Source organism: Camelina sativa, chromosome 3, assembly GCF_000633955.1.
Source record: "Camelina sativa cultivar DH55 chromosome 3, Cs, whole genome shotgun sequence".
Classification (NCBI taxonomy): Eukaryota; Viridiplantae; Streptophyta; class Magnoliopsida; order Brassicales; family Brassicaceae; genus Camelina; species Camelina sativa.
In genome coordinates, this window is record NC_025687.1 from 13050636 (window position 1) to 13077792 (window position 27157).

The window sequence follows — 27157 nt, forward strand, 5'->3', positions numbered from 1 at the left end:
GACGCTTGAAAGATGATGGAGTGCCATGTCTTCCTAGATGTTTGAGTAACTCTCTGGAAATAGTTTCGCCGATCAGCCGGCCACATGTCCTTAAGTAGTTCGGACTCTTTGATAGCCAAAAATGTACTCCATCATATATGTACAACAAAGTGAAAAGCTAGTATAGGCATTTCAAGTTTTATTAATGTATGTGATTATTATTCCGATCCAGTTCCACAAAGATATATGGGTTTCATACGTTCTAACTTTTTTTTTGTCGGCTCATACGTTCTAACTTAGTAAACTTACTTTTATTAACGAAACTGATTGAAATAATACTAATCTACTTCTTTTTATTTACATATCCATATCAAGAAACAAGATCCCCATACACCTTTAAAGCCTTACTTTTCTGGCTGATATTTTCAAATATTTTTCACTTTTATGTATTGGTCTATGTGACTGTCTCATTTGTATGTGGGTAATATATATGTATATTAACATGCTAATAATGGAAAATTATATGTATATGTAAATAAGAGGAAGAGAGAGATAGAGGGGTAGGTCGAAAGGAAAGGCTTTGAGTTTTCTTTAATGAAAAACTGTAACGGTAACAAGTGTGTGTGTATGAGTCTTTTTTGTAAGGTGTAGTGGGGAATTGTTAAATCAAAGAGAGAACATGCCTATACCAATCACACCCTCTTTTCCTCTCCTCATCTAAATTTCTTACCTTTTGTCTTCAAACTTTTTCTTCTCTTTTTCGCTTTAGGTGTTGTCCCTTTCATTTTAGCTAGGTTATAAAATCCCAAACGTGAGCTCACAATTTGTCCTGTGAGAAATGATTAAAAAAATACTCTAAAATGTGTATAAGTACGTAAATGGCAATATTTGGTAGATTTATAATAAAAAATGAGAAATAGACTTCAAAAACTCATGTTTGAGAGATCTGTATTCTTCTTTGTTTCTGAAAAGTATGCATTTTAACATATAGTTCAACTTCTAATATGTTTGATTTTGAGCAAGGAATTCATTAGTAGTAAAATATATCTAGGTTAATCAAATCATCTAGTACATCTGTGTACTGGATAATATATATAATGCATACATCGATTAGTGAGAGGTCTAAGACATCTCATGTCTACCTGTACTATGGCGGGTGACTTTGACCCTTTTTACAACTACTAGTACTGGTATTATGTTCAGTTTGCATTGTTCAATTAGAGGAACAATGGTGCCAAGTTTGATTTTGATTTCATTTGGGATATACACGGATTCTCTTTTGTTTCGGGACAAACTTCCAAAGAAGAAAGTGACAAACAAAAAAAAGGGACGTCTACATGCATTATACATTCTGAACGTATACAGTATAGGCTTTAGATGGTTGTGCCAAAGGGAATACGGAATTGATACTACACTAATCTTTTGGACTCTTCTGTTACATTTTTTTGGGTTCTAACAAGACTAATAAATTATGAGTGTCAAAAGGGGTTTAACCCACCCAGCCACCCTACTTATTAAACAGGTCGAAAGAATCCACTGTCCACAATGAGCCAATATGCGCGCAGCCCACATTTTTGGCATCAAAATTGTAACCTTAACTCGTCCAATGATAGGACAAAATATGCCCAATCTGCTTGTTCTTTGCCATTAAGGACACTCCAAAAGGGTTTGCTTTCTTTGTCATATTTATTTTGGACTAGACTTAACCAAAATGTTTTAATTCAATTTAAAGACATTCAGTCAGGCCATTAAAACAAACTTGGAACTATGCCACTAGTGAAATGGCAAACCCTTTGGTTCCACTTACTCATCAATAATACTATAAAGGAATTTATCATGAAAATACAAGGCAAGATCAAAGTGAAGAGACGATCCATTCTATATCAATGTTGCAAAAAGGGTTCTTTTATCATAATCAAGGAGCAAATAGATGATGTAATTGTTGATTGTTCCATGGTTTCTTCCACATGAATCCATACTACCAAAGTTTTTTGTAAACATCTTCTAATGGGTTTTATGATATGTCAAATGATCATTTCCCCACATTCTCGGATACCTGTACGTAACAGCACAATCATCAACTTAAACCAGGAAAAATCTAAAAGGAAGAGAGGTCATATGTCGATATCGTGTTTATACCTTACAAGATGACTTGGGGTAGAGGATATCGTAATGGCCTGGACGATACAACAAGGTTATAAAAGGTGCTGAAGCTTCTTCTTTCTCATTAGTGCCCACAGGAACAAAGTCATGATGGTTCACAGTGACGCCTCCATTATCACATGAGCTACGGTCAAGATACACAACCCGGATTGCAACACCAAGCGCGTCTGACAAAGCGGTTATGTGAATATGGTCACTCTCTTCCCCCATTGGTTCGACCGAGGACTTGCAAAACTATAGCAAACTAGTGTTAATACTTTGCATTCACCTATTCTCTAATAATCTAGTAAGAGGTATTCAGAGCTTTCTATAGAATATTTAGTTTAAGCATAAGTGCAAGTGACTTAGCGTCTCACGACACTGAATAATCCCATACAAAGCAAGCGAGTTTGGTAGCATCCAGTTTTGATTTTGTACATTGTAAATGCATCTCTAAACTAACCTACACCATCTTTGTTATATATTTCTGCATAATGCTACAATGGAGAACTAGAAACGTACCACCAACAAGTGTAAGTTATTGTTACTGAAAGACTTTAAAATTGACAGAAATGTCACAGAGACGCATGAAGAAAATTTCAAATATATCACCAAGTGGCTAGACTTCCAAAACATAGTAAGCGTGTACAAACCTGATCCACTGTTGTGTTTGATAAGCCTGCTATAAAGGGCTCGAAAAAATCTGCACGCGTTCGTATATCCCCAGCCGTAACAAACCTGAAGAACATTACAACTAAAACAACAAAATTTGTCAACACTACGTACAGTTGGATATGCATGGCCAAAGAAAATCAGAGCAACTTACTGTAGTCTGAGACTGACTGATCTCTACTTCTTTTAACGAGCTCATCGTAGCTGTAAGAGAAAGATATTTGCAAAAAGGATGAGATACTATGAGAAGAGACTTGTGCCATTTATGGAAGTTAGAACTTATCACACCAAAACAGAAATCAAACTCAAATGCCAATTAAAAAGAAGCCGTCTGGGTAAAGAGTCCTCTACCTTATAGACTCCTCGCTTCCTTGGAGAATGTCACCTAGTTGCTCAAGGAACAGCTGTATCATTACAAAAAACAAAATTGAGCATTTGGTGATGATATTAACAAATTTAAATGGCAGACACCAGAAAACAAATCTCGAAAATAAAACAAGGTGGTCGATTTACCGCAAAGAAGTCCTCAAAAGTAAAATCTGTATAACCTAAGTTTTGCAGAGTCTTTCTACATTTCTCAACATTGACCTTGATACGATCGACTTCAGCACGATCTTGTGATTCCAATATATGCTCCTGCAAGTAAAGTAGAAAGGAAAAAAACAAGTTTAGCTAGAGATACAATCCACGTCTAAGCAAAACAGCACAGTTCCAAAAACCGTAACTACACAAACAAAAAGCTTGAGAAAAATTTGAAGACATTCTGAGAACATACAAGGTAAGAGAACATAAAACTTCGGAAGAAGCAATTTCCATCGCCTCTTGTTCGCCGGATCGCGATATATTGATTGTCCAGTATCTACAGACATTGCAAACATGATAGTCTTTAACAAACTGAAAACAACAACCGCGACAAAAGAAAACAAACAAAGAGGATACAGAAAGAAAGGAAACCTTGATCTTCTCAAGCAAAATGGGACTCCCTGATTGGTACTCTGCAGCTAAACTAGAGAGAGGTTCCTGCACAGCAATGAACCAAAAAGCATCAAACTTTTCAACATGAAAAGGTTTGTTCATATAGATAAGATGATCCGCATAAATCAAACATTTTAGAAAATGAAGATGAAGTCACAATTCTGTTTCACTTGTTAATACAATGCGCAAAAGATTAGTTCAAAGAACAGAGCAAGATTGATGACACTTTCATGTAGATTCCAAGAAACCCGAAATATGAAACAGGAGATGAATTCTATATAAATATGTGATAAGATTAGGTCTCTAACCTTATCACCAACATAAGGAACTTTAGCAGATTCATCTTCTTGAAAAGACGGTTGATCCATAGAAGCATCTTCCAGTGATGAACAAGTTCCCCATTCTTCACACTTAATCGAAGCAGCAGCTACTTCAGCTTCATCCTTCACCATATCATTCTGATTCTGCATCCTCACTTTCACTGAACTCTCTCTAGCTTATATATAGCCTGAATCTGCAATACCAATTTCAAAATCCAATTCGAAAACAAACTCAAATTCATCAAGACTCTACAGAGTAGTAATCAATCAATCAACTGATCATCGAATTGAAGACAATTCAATCTAGTTATTATAAAATATGATTGATTGCTCGTTAACAAATTCTTCATAAAAGAGTATTACGAATCTGACGAATCTAACAAATCCGAATCAAAGAATCTTGAATTAGGCAAAGATCAATTGGTTACCTGAGAAACAGAGATCGATTGAAACAGGAAACGGAGATTATGTGAAACTTGAGACCCTAATTGTGAGAAAGCGGTTGGGACACTCTCTGAGATGTTTAAAAACCGATGGAAGCTAGAAAAGATTTAGAGAGAACGATTTTACTCAAATTGGGGAAACCAAAATCTTTTTTTTGATTGGAGGAGGGGCACAACTGGTAAGTTGTAAGTAATGAGACGTTTCGCTTTTTCCCCCAAAGTATGTTCACTTTTTTGTTTTTTTTATTTTTTCTTTTAATAAGGGCAAAAAAAAAAAAAAAAAGTCGAATCGTCGTTTTTGGACCATAGAAACGGCATGCAAAACGGTAGTACAAATGGGCCTGAGTATTTTGGCCCTATAGAAGAACTTTTGCTTATGGATTCCCCCCCCCCTATGTGAACAATTAATTTGGTCATTTGTGTTTAAATAACAAATTTTATATTATTTCGTTATGAGGTTTAAAAAGTTCAATAAAATTTTATATTTAAAGGATTTGTTTCTAATAACTTGAAAAGATTGAATATTGTTTTTGGTTAAGAATACAAAATTTTAAATCTCGTAATTTTAAGTGGGATTTGAAAAGATTTTATAATAAATCATAACAAATTTTCTAAATTCATCCAAAATCATCAAAATTATATTAAAAAAAAATCGGTAAACCTCAAATCATATGAAATCTAAGGTTGAACACAATCTCTAAAATTTTGTTAAAAAAAAAATTGGATTTAGATGTTGGCCAATACTACTCTTTAACATATTTTCCAGAAAAAAAAAATAATAAATAATTGTGCCCTTTTATTTAACATGCATTTACGATCACATGCAACAAACCATCATTTTAAGGCAATTCCACAATCTTCTTCGTGTTAAAACTTAAAATTTAACAGCGTGTTGGATTTAATCATTTTAGACATGATTAGTACAGTTATTGGAGTTTGTGCAGTCAGAACTCAGAAGAGCTTGAAAGTTTCTGGTGGTTTCGTCTCTACTCTCTAACTCTAAAGTTGGGGTGATTTTGTACATGCATAGACCTTTATTTCTTCTAGTTTTTATTTCGTTTCATACCTTTACCGTGTGCCGAGAGTCCAACAAGTTAAACACTCCCGAGAAAGTCTAGAGTGCTGAAAGTCCTGTTGCCTAACTCTTCCATAAAGACGACAAAACTTAAGCTCTGGAAAATAAAGTAATCTATGGAATGGTTTTTGTCTGATTTATATGTAATGTTAATTCATTTGTGGTTTTGAGATGTTAAAAGGCCAACAGAAACAACATGTTCTATTACATCTCTTTTTTTTTTTTTTGAAAATATGTTCTATTACATCTCGTCAACCAAATTATATTTCTTTTCACATGCACCCTAATTCTAGATTACTATTTTATAGTTTTTTCCGTCTCGTCAAAAGACAAAATAATAATACGATTTATGTGAGAAAAAGAAAGAAAAAAAAATTGTATCCTTTTTTTTTTCCTATCTTTCCATGATGGAGCTAGCGCATGGGGCAAACGACTAAATAACCTTAAAACTTATGCCACATTTTTTTTTTAACATTTCCCAACTAATTATGGGTCACTACGCCAAAGAGAAATTATTGGTTTCGGGCATTATGCAACATTTTTTTTAAGTCTACTTGTCGGAACTTTGTTTGACCCGATTGCATTAGTTTAGTGTTTGAACCACTTGGATCAAGTGTCATAAGAAAAGAAAAACATATTTAGTGTTAGATTTATCTGGAGGTTCTAACACTTCTTTTAATAATGGAGTATTCAAGCGAGAGCCCGTTGTTAGTATTACCGATAAATTAGGACATAAATCACAAACTGTTTTTGACTAAAGTGTGTGGTACGTGGCTTTGACTAACAAGGAAACATAACTGGACCCATACAATTGGGTAAAATCGAAGATATAGATATAGGGTACCTAATATTATTTTTAATTAAATTTGACCACACTTATCATCGAAGAAAAAAGTTTAGCATTCACAGGGATTAGAATTTTAAGTCTAAGTCATATATTTTCAGTTTGCATAAATCACAGTTTTTTACTCTTTTCTTTATGGAGCTAAAGCGTGCATCAAGTAAAAGCTGATATAGGACATATAGACCAACAAAGAAACGTCACTGGACTGAGACCAGTTAGGTAAAATCAAAGAAAAGACACAGACCTCGATCGGAAGTTTGGTAAATTTATGGTTTACCCAAGGTTGGTATTTGAGGCTTACGGTTAGGTTAGAGCGCATCAAGTTGAAAGTGTAGGTTTTTCTTATATTCTGATTAGTAGATAATTAGGTTATATGAAGTATATGGATGATGTGTGCATATATGAAGTGTAGGTTATATGAAATATATGGATGATGTGTGCATATATGAAGTGTAGGTTTCGAGTCATACTATAGTAGTCCTTTGAACCATATTGCCCTTATCACTTTCCCCCTTTGACACTTTTTTATTGTCACTAGTGTTTGGGTCAAGTCCAGCTAATCCGAGGTGAGCAAGTTCCTTGGTTTAGGAAGTTCCCTCAAACCCACCTCTGACAAAATCTATACAGACCAAAGTTCAAGTGGTTGCATGTGCATCGACTTTGTTCAAAGTAAAATCAAACCTGAAACTTCTACGAATTCACTTATACTGTGACCTCCTCAACTACCCCATTTTTGTTGGGTGTGCTCTAACAAATAAAGCTGACTTAGCTAGGCTCTAAATTGTGTTTCCAAGTTGGGCAGACGGCTATGGATTTATGTTCAATCCAAATCAATTAATTTGAAACCCGATGTCTTGATACGTTGTGATAACCGCAACTTCAAGATTGGTCGTCTCTAATATTGACGTATTGATCTGTCCATCGTCATAGCTGCAATGATATATAAATATTTGAAACGTGCATTTAGATTTTTAGGCCATAATATTTAACAGAAAAATGTTGCATTTGCGGTTGTGAATTTATATATGATAAATTGATAATATATTTACGAAATAAATGTACACATAAAAGTAAAATACAATTTTAGTTTTAACTTTTAATCAGTCCGAACTGTGATCTAACATTATCTTGACATGGGGTAAAAATGGTCTATGGTTTGTGTTTGGCATTAGCTCCGATCCAAAGGTTACTTAAATATAACGCATAGCTCATTCTCTTTATATATAAGCTTAAGCTAATCAATATGATTATGATGAGATGATAACATATATACCATTAAGCTATAATTTAATCATCCTTTTTTCGCTCCTAAATCCTCTCCTCGTTTCAAGACTACATGTGCCCTCGTAGAGACACTTGCTTTTTCATTTTACTTTATGTTAATCTGAACAATAAAAGACTTCTAAAGACCAAATCTAAGCAAATCCCTGAACAAATGTCCTAATCAACAATTTAATTAATACTAAGTCCCTTTTCGCCTTCAAGGCGTTTACCAAAAACCAAACAACTCTTTACACTAAACTAATTCTATTCACTTTGGGATCGGTGATGTGCTTATTGCATTAATGAGTACTATATAGATCAGTCTCTTCTATTCCAAGCAACGTATACCACTTTGTTAATGTGTATACCATTAATTGAAGTTGCATACTCCATAAAAGTTTTCACTTTAGATTATTTTAGGTTGATTTTTTATAAATACACGACATGTAATAGAATAATGAGGTGGAAGCAGCCTATATATCTAAAGTTTTATGATATTATCTCTTCGTCTTAATTTGAATTTGGTTTGAGAATGACGATCTCAGATACGATTACACAAAAGTAGAGATAGTAATAACTATGGACTACGGCTATGGTTTACAAAATTTCGTGTGACCACGAGCAGCCAAAATCCATTATGTATAATAAAGTAACATATATTTCTTGATCAACGAATATACACTATAGTAGCATTTAGTTATTAATAGTACTATATATTATAGTGATTTTTAATTACATGTCATTTTGTTGATTGATATTGAAGGAAAGTGGCAAGGTACTTTTGGAAGACAAGAATGCATCTTACAAATAAAAATTTGTGGCTTTCTAAATAAATATTTGTTTCTTAAAAGGAAACGAAGCAAGTTTCCACTTTCTTCTCTTAGTTCTCTAGTCTAAGAAGATAACAATAAAGTGGATATGCTAAGTCGATTTAGAAAATGTAGTTTTTAAAAAAAACAAAATTATGTATAGACTTGTTTTTCAATTATACCATTAAAATATTAAAATTAATAGTTCTGCTATTTGTTTACATGGCCTAGAAATAAAACATACAAGTGTGGGAAATAGATGATGTTCTCCTTTAGTTTTAAAACTTTTGAGTTTTGGGACTGGTGGGTAAACTACTCTTGGAATTTGAGATTCGTAAGTTTTACTTCCACAATTAATCAATCTCACACGTCTAAACTTTGTTTGAATTCAAGTAGACCAAATAATAGTTTTGACCTCATTTAAATCGAATCAATAGCCCTAACCTATGAAGAGTACAAAATCGATCACATCTTAAGATATAAACACCAAACTTTTTTTATTCAGGAACTGAATAATTCGAATTTTGTATATATATATATATATATATATATATATATATATATTAACAGTTTTGGCGACAAACTAAGCAAATGGAACCATTTTTTCCTATAAATTTGTCGTGTATCAAGAGTACTGCACGCACGATTTAACATCGATTTAAATACGTTATCCCAGTCCATGAGAAGTAATTGTGTTGTGCGTATTGGTTTGAACTTTGAAGCAGTCCAAGAGCAATAATTGCAAAGCTCGTAATCAACTTTGACCTATTTTTTTTGTCTTATTACACCGTTTGATTGTTTCTTTCTATCTTTTTTTTTTGTCTTCTTTTTTTTTTTCTCTTTGTTATGTTAATACTTAATACACTATTATGTTATCTCATTTTTCAATATTTAAACTATACTTAGGGGAAGAGCACGTGGGCTAGCGGTCCCATCTATCTTGCTTCTCTACCATGTCTCCGATTCGATACTGGTATTGTATCAAATATGACACTAAAATTAGCTATTATCTAGACCATGACCATCAGCTCTTTGGAATTTTGAGTTCGACTCCTCTTCCTTTTACGGGGTTAACTAGTAGAAAAACACTATATTTAAACAAGTTATTAACAAAAAAAAATGGTCTTTAAAAAATAGTTTTCTCGTTTGATAGTAAGAGAAATAAATCTCTGTTGGTGTTGGGTTTTGCCAATCCAGGGTCCATAGGAGAAGCCCATTAGACAGTAATCGTTTAGTAGTGATGGTGGGCCTGCGACGGGCCCAGGAAGGATGGATTGACCAAGGAAAACTCCGAGTCAAGCCTCGAGAGACGTCCCGAAGAAGCTGAGAAGATCGCGGAGCCACGAGGGGAGATCGTAGGAGAAAATCCAAGGTTTGGTTTTGGGTTCTCCTTAGTTTAAATACATTGTATCGAGCTCCTAAAAAACACAACTTGTAATCTTGCAATATCAACAAACCAGTTAATACAAATCCAGTTCGTTGTTCCTTCACTGTTCTTATCGATTTCTACCGAAAGCCTACCCCAGATCCTTTCCGATAAAATCAACATATTAGATCGTTGTTTTCCATATCAACAATCTCTTAGAGCATCTTCATTTGTCATCTTTTGATGAGTATCAAAACAATAAAAAAATATAAAAAAATAAAAATAAAAAATTGAGGAGAGAGAGACACAATGTTTCTGCCTACTGAGACATTCTGAGTTCTTTCTCTCATTATATAGCACAAACTGATTGATTGATTTTTTTAAAACAAACAAAATTTAAATGAAATAGTATTATTATATTTAAAATATTTCTGAAAAACCCATTTTCAGAGGATTACCAATGATGGTGATGCTCTTACATATGTAAGAAGTCTATTTAATCTTACGTATATATAATCTGCAATTCAAACGTTCAACTGCGTCAGGCCATCAGCAGTTTTTACTTTCTTATTCCCTTTAATTTCCAGTGTTCATCTTCAAGTGGTGGATAATTTTCAAAGTAAAAGGTTCTTTAACCAAACCACTATACGTCGTCTATACGACTATACCATAATATTTAAACTAACACTAAACGTTTAATATACAACGTACCCTGAAACCCAAAACTTCTTAACCTTGGATTTTTTAGGTTTAGGCTTGTTGTTGACTTGATAACATACTTTAATAAGTGTGTATATATGACTTACGTTACAGCCAACGTTTGATCCTTTAACTTCTACCATGACTGTTGTTTCCAATGAATATGCTTAGAATCCCGTTGACATATACTTTAATAAGAAATTGGAAGTTGGAACAATAATAATATATACTACTTTTTTTTTTCCTGTTCTGTGATTTTGTTTCCATTATTTTCTAAACAAAATAGTTCTTGCCTTGCCTTTTTCCTTATAATCTTCCTTAACACGAAATTAATTAGCAGTTTTAATATCTGCTTTGAGGATTAAATCATCCATCTCTAGCAAGATTTGAACCTGAGATGGCGAAGATTCAAGAGATATAATGTACATGTGTATGATTATCATATACCAAAGTATTTAAAGTAGTTTACTCACAATGAGACCAGACGATACAGATCATTACTCGAAAGGTTCGAACTACAATTTGCAAAGAAGTGATCCATATCAAATTAGTGTTTGGGATGTTTACCCTAAAATGACATAAAGAAACTAAAAGAGGGTGTTACGTCTCGGGAATTATTATTATAAAGAACTACAAAATATATATATATATATATATATATATATATATAATTTGATAAATAAAAAATTGGAAAGTTTCTCGATTTGTCTGTATTACCTTCTTTTTTATAATGGTTTTTATGTGTCTATATTATCCTTGCTTAAGAGCTATGCTAACTTTTTCTGTATTATTCTAATTTTGTTGGATATCCCCGAAGGGACAAAAGATTTCCACAAATTTTTCTTCTTTATTTCTGCCAACAATTTCAAGATTTTGATCCTACAAAACAAAAATAGTAAGGTTAGAAAATTATTCAAACGAGTGCAATTTCTATAAAGCTGGTCGGTCTTAGAGATTGCGTATGCCCTGCATCTCTTCAAAGATTTTGTGGACCGGTCTATATATTTGTGGAAGGAAAAAAATGCAACTTTAACTAGTCTCGCTCTCGTATGTCTGTGAGTTGGATAGTTTTTAATATTTCATATTTATTCTAAAATTTAAAATCAGTATACATTCTCTTTACGGAATTTATACTTCTAATGAAAAAATATTAAATTACTCCATAGTTCAAATATACTTTTTTTTTTGTCGACGTTCAAATATACTTCTAATGAAAATTTTAAATTATTGATTTTATGTTTATTATAGTTTCTTTATTTTATTTAGTGATGAGGCAACCAAAATGGGATTAGGAGAAATGTGTGAAACATGTGTCGTAAGGTCGACCACTCCGCAAATTTAAGATCCACAATGAATGTATGCGCTTATTCAGGGACCAAAATGAATAGCACTAATACTCACTCCTTCATCGTCCTCTTTCAGAGAAAAGTTACATGACTTGTGTTGTTTTATATAAACTCCTAAAACTTATAGAAAACTAATTTGAGTATAGGCCCGTTTCGTAAAAAATCCTAAACGAGATTCATATCTTAGTTATTTAATTAATATTGTTATTATATATATATAGTGGAATAATATATATAATCATGAAATATAAACAAATGTTTGGAAGAAAATGACTAAATCCATAAGTTTAATAAAATCAACTTAATCGTTAACGACAAGTTTTTATTTTAATTTTGATCATTGAAAGACTAACTAACCAAAATAAAATTAGGAAGCAATAGAAAAAGCCTAAAGCAAAGGACTGGATTGAACATGCCTAAAATGTATGACATAACGTATTTGAATGAAATTTGTTCACGAGGAAAAAAAAAAAGATCATCGAACACATCTCTCTCACGCTTCTTCTCTCTTTTCACATCTGTTTCCTCGTCACCACTAAGACATAAACATTAACCTAATCCGAATATCCCATGTTATTCTAATTTTTCGTAATTGAATTAAGTTGTTGCATGTTATTTTATGCTGTAATTTTCATCATATATGGTTAATTAGTCAATTGGTCTACTTATAATATATGTATATCGACGTAAGTCGTAACGACCCTATCATATGCATTTGGATCTGCATCACCAAGATGATAACTTTATCATATCCAAGAGATTTAACAATCTTAATAATCCCTCTCTCTCTTAATCTTGATTGCCATAAGTCAAACTTGTGATTATTATATATGGAGTCCAATTATCGCACATAAATGAGGTTAATAATTATATATTTATATATATAGGCATTTAAACTAACATATGTCTGTGGAATTTGAACAATGGTTGTGTAATATTTCACAGCAATGCGAAAATACAGGTTAAAACAACATGCAAATGAATTAAGGGATATAAAAAAAAAATACTTCTTAATGAAAACTCCACAGCCACATATAAAGAATAGTCTGTTAACTGAAGCAATCATACTTCTTTTTAATATATCTTTTTTTCTTGAAAAAATTGCATGTGAGTTTTTTTTATAAAGGCTTCAAGGAGTTCCTAAATAAAATCTAAGAGCCAATAATATTATTTAGATGAGTATAGTGAAGACCAAGTGAGTATATATCTTTTTGCAGACATATGCAAATCTTGTGAATATGATTGGATTGATTTTATTCAACGGATCATAAAGAAAGAGCTTGATTGGAGGATTAAACAACATATATAAACAAATATGATAATAAACAAAAACAAAAACAAAAATAACATATATAAAAAGATAATAGGGGGAAAGCCTGCACAGGTAATGTTGACCAACAATAGCTTCATTCTAACTAGACAAGGCCATGTGTGTTGTAGGACCTCTCAAAAATATTTTTCTAATAATTATCTAATCATTTCCCAATTTATTATATAACCATTTCTTCATCCTTCTCCTCATACACACCAAACCAACACCTTCAAGAACAGAGAAGAAGTGATTCTCTCCACACAAAAAAATAAAAATAAATAGAACAAAAACTCTCTCTGTCTCTCTCTCTTTTTTTTTTTGTTGTTTGAACTCATCATTGCGCAACACAAACATAACCTTGTTTGTGTCTGCTTTCAGACATAATGATACCAAGTTACGACCCAAATGATACAGAAGCTGGTCTCAAGCTTCTCGAGGATTTAACAACAAATGCAGAGACAATTCAACAACAAGTTCTCCACCAAATACTCTCTCAAAACTTCGGAACACAATATCTCCGAGCATTTCTCGACGGAGAATCCGACAAGAATCTACAAAGCTTCAAAAACAAAGTCCCTGTGGTGAATTACGACGACATAAAGCTTTTCATTCAACGAATCGCTGATGGAGAATCCTCTGATATCGTCTCCGCTCAGCCCATCACAGAACTCCTCACTAGGTAGTATACAGAACACAGTATAGTTAAATTAATTTCAACCAAAGATTTACAAAAATACATTTTTTGTTACGTTTACTAATATTTTGAGTAAATATTTGGATACACAGCTCGGGGACTTCTGCAGGAAAACCCAAGTTGATGCCTTCTACAGCTGAAGAATTGGAGAGGAAGACATTTTTCTACAGCATGCTTGTGCCTATCATGAACAAGTAATAATATATTACTGTGTAGTTTCTACAATAACAAATATCTTCATGTTTTACAATATACTTTTTTTTTACTTAAGTAAAAATAATATTTAGTCTCGTTTAATTTTGTTTAGTGCATTAAATTTCCAATTATAAATAATATTAAAAACATAAATACACAAAAAAAAAATTATTTTATAAACTCACAATTCTTTTATTTTTATTTAATTAAACATTATAGCAAATAAAACGACTTTTTCTTAGGGAAGAAAATAAATAAATTATGTATAATGAAACTTGTCTTTTTTTAGTGGAAGTAATGAAACAGTGAAGATAAACTTCTAATGGATTGTGTTACGTAAATAAAATTGCAGATATGTGAATGGGCTAGATGAAGGAAAAGGGATGTATCTTCTATTCATAAAACCAGAGATCAAGACTCTTTCAGGTCTTATGGCGCGTCCTGTTTTGACCAGCTACTACAAAAGTCAACATTTTAGAAACCGACCATTCAACAAGTATAACGTCTACACTAGCCCTGACCAGACCATTCTTTGTCAAGACAGCAAACAGAGCATGTACTGCCAGCTTCTCTGCGGTCTAGTCCAGCGATCTCATGTCCTAAGAGTCGGAGCTGTCTTTGCTTCTGCCTTTCTTCGAGCGGTCAAATTCTTGGAGGATCATTACAAAGAGCTTTGCGCAGACATTAGAACCGGCACTGTCACTAGCTGGATCACTGACTCCTGCAGAGACTCGGTCTTGTCGATCCTTAATGGCCCAAATCAAGAACTAGCTGATGAAATTGAGAGTGAGTGTGCTGAGAAGTCGTGGGAAGGGATCTTGAGGAAGCTATGGCCTAAGGCTAAGTATGTTGAAGTGATTGTCACAGGTTCGATGGCTCAATACATTCCGACGCTAGAGTTTTATAGCGGAGGTTTACCGTTGGTTTCAACCATGTATGCTTCCTCTGAGTGTTACTTTGGTATCAACCTTAATCCGTTGTGTGATCCTGCCGATGTTTCCTATACCCTTCTTCCTAACATGGCTTACTTCGAGTTCTTGCCCGTTGACGACAAATCCCACGAAGAGATTAACTTTGCATCGCATTCTAACACTGATGACGACGATGCCCTCAAGGAAGATCTTATTGTCGATCTTGTTAATGTTGAAGTCGGTCGATACTACGAAATTGTCATCACTACATTCACAGGTCAGTGTAACTCTCTACACAAACATAGTCTAGTATATAATTACTTCTAGGTCTTCCTAAAAAGGATAGTAACTTGTAACACAAGTAACATATCGGATTGTTTTTTGTTTATAGGTTTATACAGATACAGAGTTGGTGATATTCTAAAAGTGACCGGTTTCCACAACAAAGCGCCTCAATTTCGTTTCGTGCAGCGAAGAAACGTTGTACTAAGCATTGACACTGACAAAACAAGCGAGGAAGATCTACTAAACGCGGTGACACAAGCTAAACTCAACCATCTCCAACAGCCTTCAAGCCTCTTACTCATGGAGTACACGAGCTATGCAGACACGTCATCAATCCCGGGGCATTACGTGCTCTTCTGGGAGCTAAAGCCGCGTTACAGCAACGACCCACCAAAGCTAGACGACAAGACAATGGAGGATTGTTGCTCTGAGGTTGAGGATTGTTTGGATTACGTGTACAGAAGATGCAGGAACAGAGATAAATCGATTGGGCCACTGGAGATCAGAGTGGTGAGTTTGGGCACGTTTGATTCGTTAATGGATTTTTGTGTCTCACAAGGATCATCTTTGAATCAGTATAAGACTCCAAGATGTGTTAAATCTGGAGGAGCTCTTGAGATTCTTGATTCCAGAGTTATTGGGAGGTTCTTCAGTAAGAGAGTTCCTAGATGGGAACCACTTGGTTTAGATTCTTAGAATTTTTCTTCTTTAATATCACATCATTAAAGTCTTGATTTTTAAGTGTAAGATCCTCATTTGTTAAGTTGCTAATTGGTGTTTTTTTTTCTTTCAATTATTAAGTGTTTTTGCTCTTTTGTCTCTTTTGTAACAAACTTTCAGCAAAGTCCTCATTTTGTGAATGTATACTTTTTGTGTCTCTTTCTTTGATATACTTGATGGTGTTTTTCGAAAAAGAAAAAATAAATCCATCTTAATTTGTTAGAAAATGTATGCTCTTGTTAGTACAAATTTGTACCATTACATAAACTCATATCTCTATTTTTTTAATCCTAAAATCTTCAATGTAATTATACAACTGAAAAAGTATAATTGAAATAATTGGATAGAGAGGTGAAGAGTGACGTATGGATGGATGCACATGAAGATGGTGATGGTTTAATATGCCAGCCAACACACAGCAACATCATTGAGATCCACATTTCTTTCTCACATCATAAATTGTTTGTTTTGTTTTATTTGCATATTCTCAACTATCTCTCGTCAACGCTTCCATATTTTTCTTGTTTAAGCATGTTGGGTTTACAAACAAGTCTTGAAGTTGAATATAAAAAAACACATAAAAAGTTCTGTTATGAATTCAATATGAGTTTATGTATGCAAAATCATTGTTTTATATGGAAACCGTAGAGATTTTTTCGATGCAAATTTTTTTCCAAGTGTTTGTTGACATTTAAACAAGTCTAGGATTTGTTTTCAGCTCAAAGTAGGTTAAAACATTATTAGTTAACCATGTGCCTCAATAGTATAGAAAAATTGTAGAATAGAAAAATTCAAGAATATTCTACAATAAACGATGTATGGTCTTATGGAATCATTATATACATATATATACTAGAAAACATAAATTCTATATATCAACTATTCACATCACAATCTATTTTTTTAATTATGATTTTAATGAAATAATTAAATATTCAAACTATATGACTATGTGCATGGTAGGAGTAGGACTACTAATGTAGTAAATATATTATAATTTAATGTTGCTTGATTTTGGCTGTCGAAAAAAGATTTGTAAAATTAAAAGTGGACTCTACTAGAATTCTAAAATTCGATTGGATGAATATATATATATATATATGTGCCAATATTGTCGTATAAAAACATGAATTTATTTTATTCAAAACATTAAATTTTATACCGTTTTTGTTTGTAACAACTTTTTTATCCACCACATTCGTAGTTTCCGATACCCAAAACTTTGAAACAAATCGGGATAAATACCTATTTTGTATACCCAAAATGTCGAAACATGAGATTGATATCAAATCAAAACCAGTAATATGACTAATATTCTCATCCATTCCTCATTTGATGATATGGCTCGTATGCCCAATTGCCCACCCACACTCCTTGCTTGAAGATTTCATCGTTAGAAATCAGTTTAAAGCATGGTAAAATAAATTTGAAAGCATGGTTAATGTAGGGTTTGAGTACGTAACCGACAAGAGTTGGATTTGATGGATGTGTTGTTTATTTGAGTAAATGGGGTAAAAGAGACAGATCTGTGACCCCAAATATTAAAGCAAAAGAAAAAAAAGGGAACATACTTTACTGTTCACTTCAGAGAAAACGATAAGTCTCTCAACTGTCCTGTCATGTTACTTTCCGTATCGCTCTCCAGAACAAAACGCTGTCGTTTTCGTCACGCTACCAACACAAAACCATTGCAACCCCATCTAATACTGTCTGTTTCTTAAATACAAATAAAGATGTAAACTATTCATTGCATGTAAAAGTCTGGAAATATATGCACGTATTGTCAACTTAACGACGACAGATTCAAATAACGCATTCTTCATTGAAAAGAAACTATCCACTATAGTTTTGATTAGACTTTATGAAAATTAAGGGTGTGCATCTACGGTAGTTTGTGAGATACCAAAACTTATTACTTTTGTAGTCCTCCAATACGAATGCCCTCAAGAGGGTGTGCATCTACGGTATAAAAGATTATATGGAAACTTGTTTTTTTACTACACATCATCATCATGATAAAAGTCACACACCACAACCCCATCTAATCCTGTCTGTTTCATAAATATAAATTAACAAACTGTTCATTTTATGAAATACACGTATTGTCAGCGTAATGACACAGATCCAAATAATGCATTCATAGATCAGAATCTATCCACAACAATTTTGATTAGACCCAAAGAAACTAGTTTTGAGATGATGCTTAGCCACACTTGGACGTTAGGCATCTACTTACTGTTATACAGTGCTCTTTTCGGAAAAATAGTTCATTAACGTTTACGTTCCACATTCATAAGTCGTAACCTATACGTTTTTTTGGAAACAAAAATTGATAGAAAGCTAATCTTTAGTAGACAATTGGGCATAAGTCACACCATAAGCCAAGGTTTAATTAACTCGTTAAAGAGCGACTATAGAATTTTACAAATTTAGTTCCGAGAAGGTGCTGAATATGACGTTGACAGTTGACACACATGCAAAAGCAAAAGAAAGTACCATGTTAAGGGTAAATGCTTGATAATTAACAATCGTTGAGACGCTTTCCAAAAAGTTAGTAACTATTTCACTGCACTTCACTTCACTTAACATAAAATTATATGTTTGGACGGTTGTTTAATTCATTACGTGTTTGAGACTTTGAGTATATATTTATAAATAGGGAATAACACATTTATAATATGCGCTAAACTTTGATTAATAATTTGCATGTTGATTTTTTCTACAAAGATTCAAATTACTATAACTTAGATGTGCGAAACAAACTAAGACGGAAGGAACATGGCATATATATCATCTTACTCACTACGAATGGTATATTGTAGGATTAGGGTATACTCCGCAGAATATATCATTTATTATATAGGCTACATACAATGTACATGAACGTATCTAGGATATATACAACAAAAATTTACATCATCATTTCTACTGACAAGATGAGTTTCAAGATCAGTTCAGAATTTGGTAAACAAAATTGATATGTTTCAAAACACACACAGAAAAAAAAATATATATATATATCTATATATATATGTGAGCACGCGCGTGTGCGCCGTGTGTGTATGTGTAAAGGGAGAGGTTAGAAGAAGGCCACGAGTGCAAAGAGGGAACAAAGAGGAAATAAGGAATTCAAACGTTCGGCGAGGGAAAGAAGAGACAAAAGGATAGAGAGAGACCCACAAAAGAAGACACACGGATTGAGATTAGACACGACTCCTTCTTTTTCGTCCGCACGCAAATTGGAGTTCGTCCTCATATTGGTGGTAGGGACTCTTCTTTTAACACTTGCTCTTTCTCCCCCCCCTCAGTTTTGGTCGGATTCGCTTCATCGACCTCTCTCTCTCTTATCCAGCTTTTCTTGTCTCACATCTTCTCCAATTCTAAAGAAACAAACCTGATGTTGTAGAGACTATATGGAAAGATTATGTAGCTAGCATACAACTAACTTCAGCTATAGGTTCATTTGGTTTGTGAAGTAAAGAGACAAAAACCCTTGGCAATTATTGATTGATCATATAGTTGTCACATTTTGGTCAAACATAGCCATGCAAATAGTATACATTGGTCCAACTTATGCATACTTTGGATAATTTTTGTAGTTATGTTAATAAATGACAAAACTCCTAGAAGATTGAGATAGAAAACAACAAGACTGAAGAGAGAGACTGGCCATAATATTAGAGTGTCAAAGAGTAGACCATATTAGTCCTACTCTGTACACCGCATTTAACACCCCACTCGTGTGTCCTGTCTTTCAATTGCTTGTCCCGATTCGCATTCAACGACAATACCCTTATTTATTCCTAATTTCACGCTCTTTGTTTGCAAACTTAACAACTCTCTTCACAGCATTTTCCAATCTCCAATTCGGAAACCCACAAATATCGCAATCATTGTTCGCCGAAAAACACGCTATATTGATTGATTTTGCCACACATCAAATCCATGGATTGAGACCTATGTTTTATTGCAGGATCATATTATCTTAATTGGGATGAGTCGTAACCAGGGTCTTCTACTCAGAAGTGACTTCATGCGCCGGTTGAGTTAGCTGGAGTAACAAGATTTCTAACCTAGTAGATCGTATGGATCATAACTTTAGCCATCTACGGCAGTAACACACATACATGTCTCCATAGTAAAATGCAACTCATAACTAGGGATTTTGGGTTGAAAGCCTGTGGACAACCTGGCCCGGTTCTGGATAGGTTGGCCCAAGCTAAAACCATAATTCATTTTGTCACAAGAAAGTTTGGACCCGTTGCTTTGTAGTTTCCAATACCAAATCCTATAAATGAAGGCCACATAAGGGACCGACTGATCCGGGTTAATCTATTACAACAGCCAGAAGATGGGATGCACCAACACTAACTTAGGGAATGGTAAATTATGGTTTCGTGCAGATGAAGATTTTGATAGCATTTGTATTGTCATTTAGAAATCATGATAAAGACTATTAATCACAATCTACAAACTGTTTATCGTAACATCTCTCCTCAGTAGTACATATAATCTACGGATACAAGATATTTACCTGTTCTTGAAGATGCTTAAAACATTCTGCCATCGTTGAGGGTATCAACCCAACTTTTCTTGCTCTAGTTTTGTAACTACAGCCTTCTTCTCATCTTCCGAAAGAGACATGAACGTGAAAACAGATTTATCCCCAATATCGTCCTTCAAAAATCAAACCAGATTGTAGATTATTTAGATACTTTCGTAAATGGAAAGACCTCGACGAAAGTTTTGTATATGCTAATCTTCAATGAGGAAACAGTGTACCTTTATAGGCTGAGTGAATTTTCTTCCAGCAAATACTAGAAAGAGCGCCATCCATGTTCCTAGCAACACCAGTTTTGCCTCATCATTCATCAGACCACTCTGCAATTTCAATATACCAGTTTAAGCCATCCGAATTAAACAAATTCCAAGATCCTCAATTTTAGCAAATGTGAAGCTTTTCTTTAGAGAAATGAAATGATGCAGCAGTTTATTAGCTAAACTGTGAAAGTCTTTGAATTTCTCTGAAGATTTACAATCGAGATTACAAGGTATTTAAAGACACATTAGTTACAAAGTAAGTTCGATCTTCCTAAGATAGAGGAGACTCAGTATCCGAAATATCTGATCCGTATTTGACCAAGTTTGAATACCGAATGTTTCATATTCGATCAAACTGGCCTTCTGATACGTTCTTATATGATCTCAGGAGTCTAATTCAAGGTAACTAAAGAAGGATATCTTAATCAAAAAAACTACTTTACCAAATGACCAAGAAGAACTGAAGGTATGATGAATGTCAGAAGGCCAGCTTCTAGTTTTCCGTAGCAGAGTCCTGCAGACAGAAATGAAAATCAAGAACACTGGTATGTTTACAAGAAAACCCATCTTATCTTCACATGGAGAAGCAAGATTCTATACCTTCTTTGAAAACAAGGCCTGTGAGAGCAGCGAAAAGGGGACCAACAAACCAAACAGCAGTAGGATGATCAACGACATACTGAACCAAGTTATCACCGGCTGGTCTAGCAAGGGCTGCGTAAGTGGCCAAGGAACCAACAAAACCAAGTGCCCATAATGCTTGAAGAGTCCTCTTAATCTCCGTTACATAAATATGAATGAGAAACAGAGATAGCCCCAAACCACTAGCACCAACGAAGTAAAACAAATCATGGTTTTGCTTGATTATTTCACTTAACCATGAGTCTCCTGGTAAAAATGCAGCAGAAGAAGCAGCTACAAAAGATGCAGCAGCAGTGACTAGTCCTGATCTATACAGAACAACCTGAAATAGCAAAAGGGTCAATCATCAAAAACTTCCATTGAACAGGGCCTAACTACAAAGTTCCTTAGTAACCTCTCCACTATATGATTATGAGAATATAAACAAATAGGTTTAAAACTATCAAAAGAATTCAACTTGCATGTCAATGAGAACAAAGCATATCCCAAAATCTGAAATTTGAGTAACCCAAAAGCAGTGAGATTAGTTTGAATTGAACAGAAATCGTAAAGGAGAGAAGAGAAGTGACCTCTTTGACATCGGATTGCTCAACGGTCCAAGGACCGTAAACACCTTTGTAAACAGTTCCATCGACGGCTCCTTGAGAGCCATCGCTCACAGCTCTAACGTTAACCCGTCTTCCCTTTCTCACCCCAACTCTCGCCATGAAACACGCCGGTGATTTGTAGAGATTAGCCAGCGGTGCGATGAGTGTCATCGTCGATAACAAACGCGAGGCCATGGTCACGAATTGAACACACAGAAGTCGTACCGGTTTGGTCTGGCATAGGCATAGCTATTAGCTACTGAAGATCAGAGGTGCCAAAACGGGGCCGTTTTGGTTATGACGTGGTTCAGTTGAATTGGGTGTAAGAATCTTTCAGCTAATAATAGCCACACAAATAAGTTTTCCCATGGCTACACAACACTATGGATGACAATTACATAGTAACTGTTAAATCTTTGTGTTCTCTTAAGTTGTCAGATTTGACGCCTCATCTTTCTGACGATGCAAAACCCATGTTGTGTTAGCTTTTGATTTGATTTGACTGATCTATAGCACTTGAGCATCAACATGAAGTATACTTATTACTTAAGACCTCTATCTTGAATTCTTGATTCTTAGTTACATCAAAGAATGTTGTTAACATCTTATGTTGAAGGAGAAGAAATCTGAATCTCATCATTTACAATGATCGAATCCGTTGCCTCCCTAACTCAGCTCCGGATCCTAATGTAACCAAGATTTTGGTTTTGGCTAAATTTGTGCATAAGAGTTGAGTAAAAGACATATCATAACAAGTTATAGATATCAAGATGAAGCATTATTCTTTGGATTTCTGTTTCTTTTTACATAAAGAAGACAAGGTTACATTACAAAAGATCCTCGCAGATGGTCACTGCAGAACCAAAATCACAGTTGCGGTAAAAGAATGACTTTGATGTAACGAGAAGAGACAGGGAGATATCATTCTAATAGAACGCAGACCTCATTCAATCTCAATCTGTTGAGGAGCTTCTTGGTCATTGGAGACCGTCCCATCCGCATCATCTCCCTCTTCCATAATACCGGAAGCTTCAACAGTTCGAGTCACCCAATCTTTAAGCGGCTCTTCGTTTAAATCAAGTCTTAAAAGTCCAGCAAACATCCCACCCACAAATGCAATTGGCTCCTACATTCAAGACAACCACAACCACATTGCAATAACAGAGCACTAGATTGCATCAAATATCATCATCCAATTTGGCAACACATAAAACACACACACACACACACAATGTAAAAACTTAACTACTCTCATAAGCCTCCAAAATTGATCAAGAACACAAAACCACATCAAGAAATTGCTAATTGTAAGCAAAAGATCAATGAAGATAACCAAATTATGTCATCAGATATATGAATTTACCTTGAGAGCCTCGGAGAGAATGGGTTCTTGAGGGAGATTGAAACAACGTGGTTTCGAAATTAGGGTTCTACGGGTCGGAGGAGATAACTGAGGACGGCGCCAAAGGTCGCAGCTTTTCACTCCGGCAGAAAACTGAATTGTGACCCACAAAAGATAATTTGTTAATTAGAGACAAATCAAAATCAGAAGACGAAGAACAAAGACATACATACCTGGTGACGATGGTGGAGCTGAGAGACGACAAGGAGCGAGGAGGAAGGGGGACAAGTACAGCTTAAGACAAAACCCATCGCTTCTTCTCTTTCTTCTTCCCTCGGCTCTCTCAAGTTATCTCAAGACTTGAACCAAACCAAAACCCACTGCTAGATTTATCAAAATTGTGGATTTGGGTTGTATGACGTTGCCTTGTCTTGTCCGTATAATAAAACACGAATTACCCAATTTTACTCGAACTGAAATAATTTGTTTTGGTTTAGACAAATTATCTGTTTAACAATCTTTTCATAGTACTATAGACTAGACAACGATGAAATTTATGACCTCTTCAATCCATAAATCACATTAGTAGTTTGCTTTTCTTATGTGATAAAAAAAAAAAAAAAAAAAAAAAAANGTAACGATCATCAAAATTAGAGAAAATGTGCAGGAATGGATTTATGCTCAAGCTTTGAATGAAGTTACGGCTGACCGGGTAAAACAACAATGTTCCCAAATAAAAAGGCGTTGGTATCCTCCATCAATTAGTTGGTTAAAATGCAATCTCGCTTGGTCATGGGACAGTGCTTCAAATGTCAGTGGAGCAGCGTGGGTTCTGAGAAACGAAGCAGGAACTGTTTTATTGCATAGTATAATGTCTTTTGGCTTTGTGATTTCAAAGCATGATGCGAAACTTCAAGCCTGGCTTTGGACCATTGAAAGTATGCTAAGTCTCAACTACAACAAAGTTATTTTTGCTTCAAAGGACAACGATTTCGTTGAAGCTGTACTTAGACCAAAAGCATGACCATCTCTTAAATTTCAGTCCCATATGCTAGGAGCAAGTTTGAAATTTTTTTTGGATTGGAACCTGGTGTTGGAAGACAAAAACTCAAATCTTGGAGCTCACTTTATAGCTAAGACCGTCACAAGAGAGGATCGGCGTCAATCGTATGTAGCAACCGGATATCCCTTTTGGTTACAAAACCTCTTTTTGGAGAATATGGCTAGTTTATAGTTTAAATCTTCAGCCAGGTTTTTTGCTGGGATGATTGTTGTTAATCCGTCTTGTATCTTTGGTCTCCAACTGGTCAATCAATATATAAACTATTTAGTGAAAAAAAAAAAAAAACTGTAACATTATAATTTAGTTAGCAAATAAGAACGAACAATGGTTATAAGATTTTGTGGTTATGATTGGTGGTAGGTAGCCTGCAATGCCTAAGGTTCTGACTTGTGAGCAATTGAACAATCTTCAATCATATACTGTAGTTACATTTTCTAATTTGTTTGAGACTTATAAATATTAAGTTTTTTTTTATGACATCATAAAGTATTAATCATACACAATACACTTATTATACGATGTATCTCTTGTTTACTTTTGTTTCTTGGATAATGAACATGTTCAAGTTCATGCGACTAATCATAAAAGCATTCGACTAGTCAATATGAAGCGCCAGTACAGAATTAAAATAAGAGAACGATAACAAATACTACTAGTTTTCTATAGCAAAGTTTCTATAATATATATATATATATATATATATATATATATATATATAAATTGCGTTCTTTTTAGTCCTCGTGAAATCATGTATATAGTTAAATATCCAATAAATCATGATTATACCGAAATGAAAATAATCATTTGGATCCCAGAGATTGCAAGCCTTGCAATCATGAGTATTGTAAAGCATGTGATTAGCCCATCATTCGATCAAGTGACACATTTATTCATTCGTACGAAAACCTCTATCTTATATAAATTGAAAAACATGTAAACCCGAAAACAGAGTTAAAGGAAGTTCACATATTAGATCCGTTTTTAAAAGAAATTACTCTTACGAAGTTTACTTTATTTTACAATTATAAAGGATATACATTTAGGACATAGTTATACACTTATAGCTCTTGCAGTCTTGTTTTCTTACTCTTTTCATCATATGGTGAACTCAAGAATCATATGTATTATATATGTAGTTGTTTCAATGCGATTTAAGAAAAATATGATAACATTTTTCAGAAACAAAGGTCACTAACTTAAATATGATCAAGCAACGGCTTTACAACACTAACATATCAATATAATTTTGCTATTAATACTACTTTGCTGCATATAGGTACGGTTGTTTATATAATTCAATGAAGAATTAATTTTATTGTAAAACGTCGCAAATGTAACACTTGCTTTGGATATGTGCAAATTGTTATCTAACATGTCATCATACCAATTGATAATACAAATTTGTCACTGATAAATATAGTCGTTGGTTTGCCAACAATATTCTTCGTCGTTTATTAACACTGAATTTTTGCCGGAAGTATGTATTGCTAAGGTATGCACGTATTTGTCATGTTTATTTATGTTCTGTTGGAGAATCATTGTGTTTAATATCATAGTTATGTCGTCACAAGTCTGCCAAATGAGTTTATATATCATCATTAAATCGTTGATAAATTGTAACTAGTAGTGCATGTGTCACAATGCTTCAACCAATGAGCAAGTAAATGTCAAGTATATGATAAGAAGGTAGTCTTACCTCAACTGACATGCATCTATATAACTCATATAAAATGCCAATTTTAATTATACCCAATTGGACAAAGATAAACCGATTTAGTATGACGAAAATATACTTAATGCATCTATATAACTCATATCAAATATCAAATTTAATTACATCTAACTGAGCAAAGATAAACCGATTTAGGATGACGAAAAATATACTTACGATCTAGAATGATAAGCTGATGAATTTTCAGACTGTAAAAATTATTTCCCTTCTTTATTGATAAAAAAAATAAACTGTAAGTTTTTTTTTTGGTTTTAAGAAAAAATGTAAGTTGATTGGGAGATTTTAATATTATCAAAGTTCATTATTGAAAGCCAAAAACATATATTACAACTACAAGTGATGATAAGTAGGCACAAAGAATCTCACGTTCCTTAAAAATAATAGCAGGCCTAAAGAGAAAAATAAATAAAAGAAACGAAAGATTAGCAAAAGAAAAAGAAAAAAAAAATCCATTGCAGATTGGTTCATTCATAGTCCTACATGATTCACTAGGGCCAATCCTAAAAGTCACTAACTCATTTCACTTTCACTTATGATTAGATGGTGATGATCATCTGATTTTGCACATTTCCATGTGACCCACTTTTTTGTATCTTAAAAAAAATCCAAAAGGACCTTTAGAATAAAAGAGAGGGCCCCTACACACACACATACTGAAGGTGATCTCATCTATTTAAACGAACCCAAATTCATTCTTCAAACATAGCCATATCCATCATTTCTAATTATCTCTCTATCATTTCACATATTGAGTGTTTGAGAAAATATAATTAGCTATGGAGATCAATGGTAATTCGAATGCGGGTTCGTCCTCAAGATCAAAAAAGAGTCATAGGGAAAAGAAGCCACAACCACAACAACATAATGAAGAAGTAAAGTATGTAGGAGTGAGGCGGAGGCCATGGGGAAGATACGCAGCT

General features: G+C 34.0%; 4 protein-coding genes across 4 annotated transcripts; 1 reads left to right on the top strand and 3 right to left on the bottom strand.

The window, feature by feature from the left end:
• Positions 1728-4719, bottom strand: LOC104776862 (ubiquitin thioesterase otubain-like). The gene is made up of 10 exons (XM_010501009.2): positions 4517-4719; positions 4077-4282; positions 3748-3813; positions 3569-3652; positions 3307-3429; positions 3145-3197; positions 2948-2997; positions 2775-2875; positions 2119-2376; positions 1728-2035 (listed from the first exon to the last, which is right to left on the bottom strand). Exons 2-10 carry the CDS (start codon positions 4236-4238, stop codon positions 2012-2014), a joined length of 921 nt encoding a protein of 306 aa, XP_010499311.1. The 5' UTR covers positions 4239-4282; positions 4517-4719; the 3' UTR covers positions 1728-2011.
• Positions 13470-16142, top strand: LOC104776863 (indole-3-acetic acid-amido synthetase GH3.17-like). The gene is made up of 4 exons (XM_010501010.2): positions 13470-13924; positions 14032-14133; positions 14487-15322; positions 15437-16142. The coding sequence occupies exons 1-4, from the start codon at positions 13629-13631 to the stop codon at positions 16024-16026; spliced, it is 1824 nt and encodes a 607-aa protein (XP_010499312.1). The 5' UTR covers positions 13470-13628; the 3' UTR covers positions 16027-16142.
• LOC104776864 lies at positions 20455-22350 on the bottom strand. The gene is made up of 5 exons (XM_010501011.2): positions 22083-22350; positions 21472-21835; positions 21315-21385; positions 20833-20931; positions 20455-20727 (listed from the first exon to the last, which is right to left on the bottom strand). Exons 1-5 carry the CDS (start codon positions 22293-22295, stop codon positions 20629-20631), a joined length of 846 nt encoding a protein of 281 aa, XP_010499313.1. The 5' UTR covers positions 22296-22350; the 3' UTR covers positions 20455-20628.
• On the bottom strand, positions 22860-23877 carry LOC104776866 (UPF0426 protein At1g28150, chloroplastic-like). The gene is made up of 3 exons (XM_010501012.2): positions 23676-23877; positions 23464-23595; positions 22860-23226 (listed from the first exon to the last, which is right to left on the bottom strand). The coding sequence occupies exons 1-3, from the start codon at positions 23751-23753 to the stop codon at positions 23044-23046; spliced, it is 393 nt and encodes a 130-aa protein (XP_010499314.1). The 5' UTR covers positions 23754-23877; the 3' UTR covers positions 22860-23043.

What these genes read in the sequence shown, in the direction of transcription:
- LOC104776862 (XM_010501009.2), bottom strand. Translation starts at nt 4,238, where the DNA reads ATGCAGAATCAGAATGATATGGTGAAGGATGAAGCTGAAGTAGCTGCT. An exon ending in GGAAGCGAGGAGTCTATAAG is followed by an intron (nt 2,998 to 3,144) that starts GTAGAGGACTCT and finishes TTTCTCTTACAG; the next exon opens with CTACGATGAGCTCGTTAAAA. An exon ending in ACCCCAAGTCATCTTGTAAG is followed by an intron (nt 2,036 to 2,118) that starts GTATAAACACGA and finishes TGTTACGTACAG; the next exon opens with GTATCCGAGAATGTGGGGAA.
- LOC104776863 (XM_010501010.2), top strand. Translation starts at nt 13,629, where the DNA reads ATGATACCAAGTTACGACCCAAATGATACAGAAGCTGGTCTCAAGCTT. An exon ending in ATCACAGAACTCCTCACTAG is followed by an intron (nt 13,925 to 14,031) that starts GTAGTATACAGA and finishes TTGGATACACAG; the next exon opens with CTCGGGGACTTCTGCAGGAA. An exon ending in CTTGTGCCTATCATGAACAA is followed by an intron (nt 14,134 to 14,486) that starts GTAATAATATAT and finishes ATAAAATTGCAG; the next exon opens with ATATGTGAATGGGCTAGATG.
- LOC104776864 (XM_010501011.2), bottom strand. Translation starts at nt 22,295, where the DNA reads ATGGCCTCGCGTTTGTTATCGACGATGACACTCATCGCACCGCTGGCT. An exon ending in AGGCCTTGTTTTCAAAGAAG is followed by an intron (nt 21,386 to 21,471) that starts GTATAGAATCTT and finishes TTCTGTCTGCAG; the next exon opens with GACTCTGCTACGGAAAACTA. An exon ending in AATTCACTCAGCCTATAAAG is followed by an intron (nt 20,728 to 20,832) that starts GTACACTGTTTC and finishes TGATTTTTGAAG; the next exon opens with GACGATATTGGGGATAAATC.
- LOC104776866 (XM_010501012.2), bottom strand. Translation starts at nt 23,753, where the DNA reads ATGGGTTTTGTCTTAAGCTGTACTTGTCCCCCTTCCTCCTCGCTCCTT. An exon ending in AGCTCCACCATCGTCACCAG is followed by an intron (nt 23,596 to 23,675) that starts GTATGTATGTCT and finishes GTCACAATTCAG; the next exon opens with TTTTCTGCCGGAGTGAAAAG. An exon ending in TTCTCTCCGAGGCTCTCAAG is followed by an intron (nt 23,227 to 23,463) that starts GTAAATTCATAT and finishes TCTTGAATGTAG; the next exon opens with GAGCCAATTGCATTTGTGGG.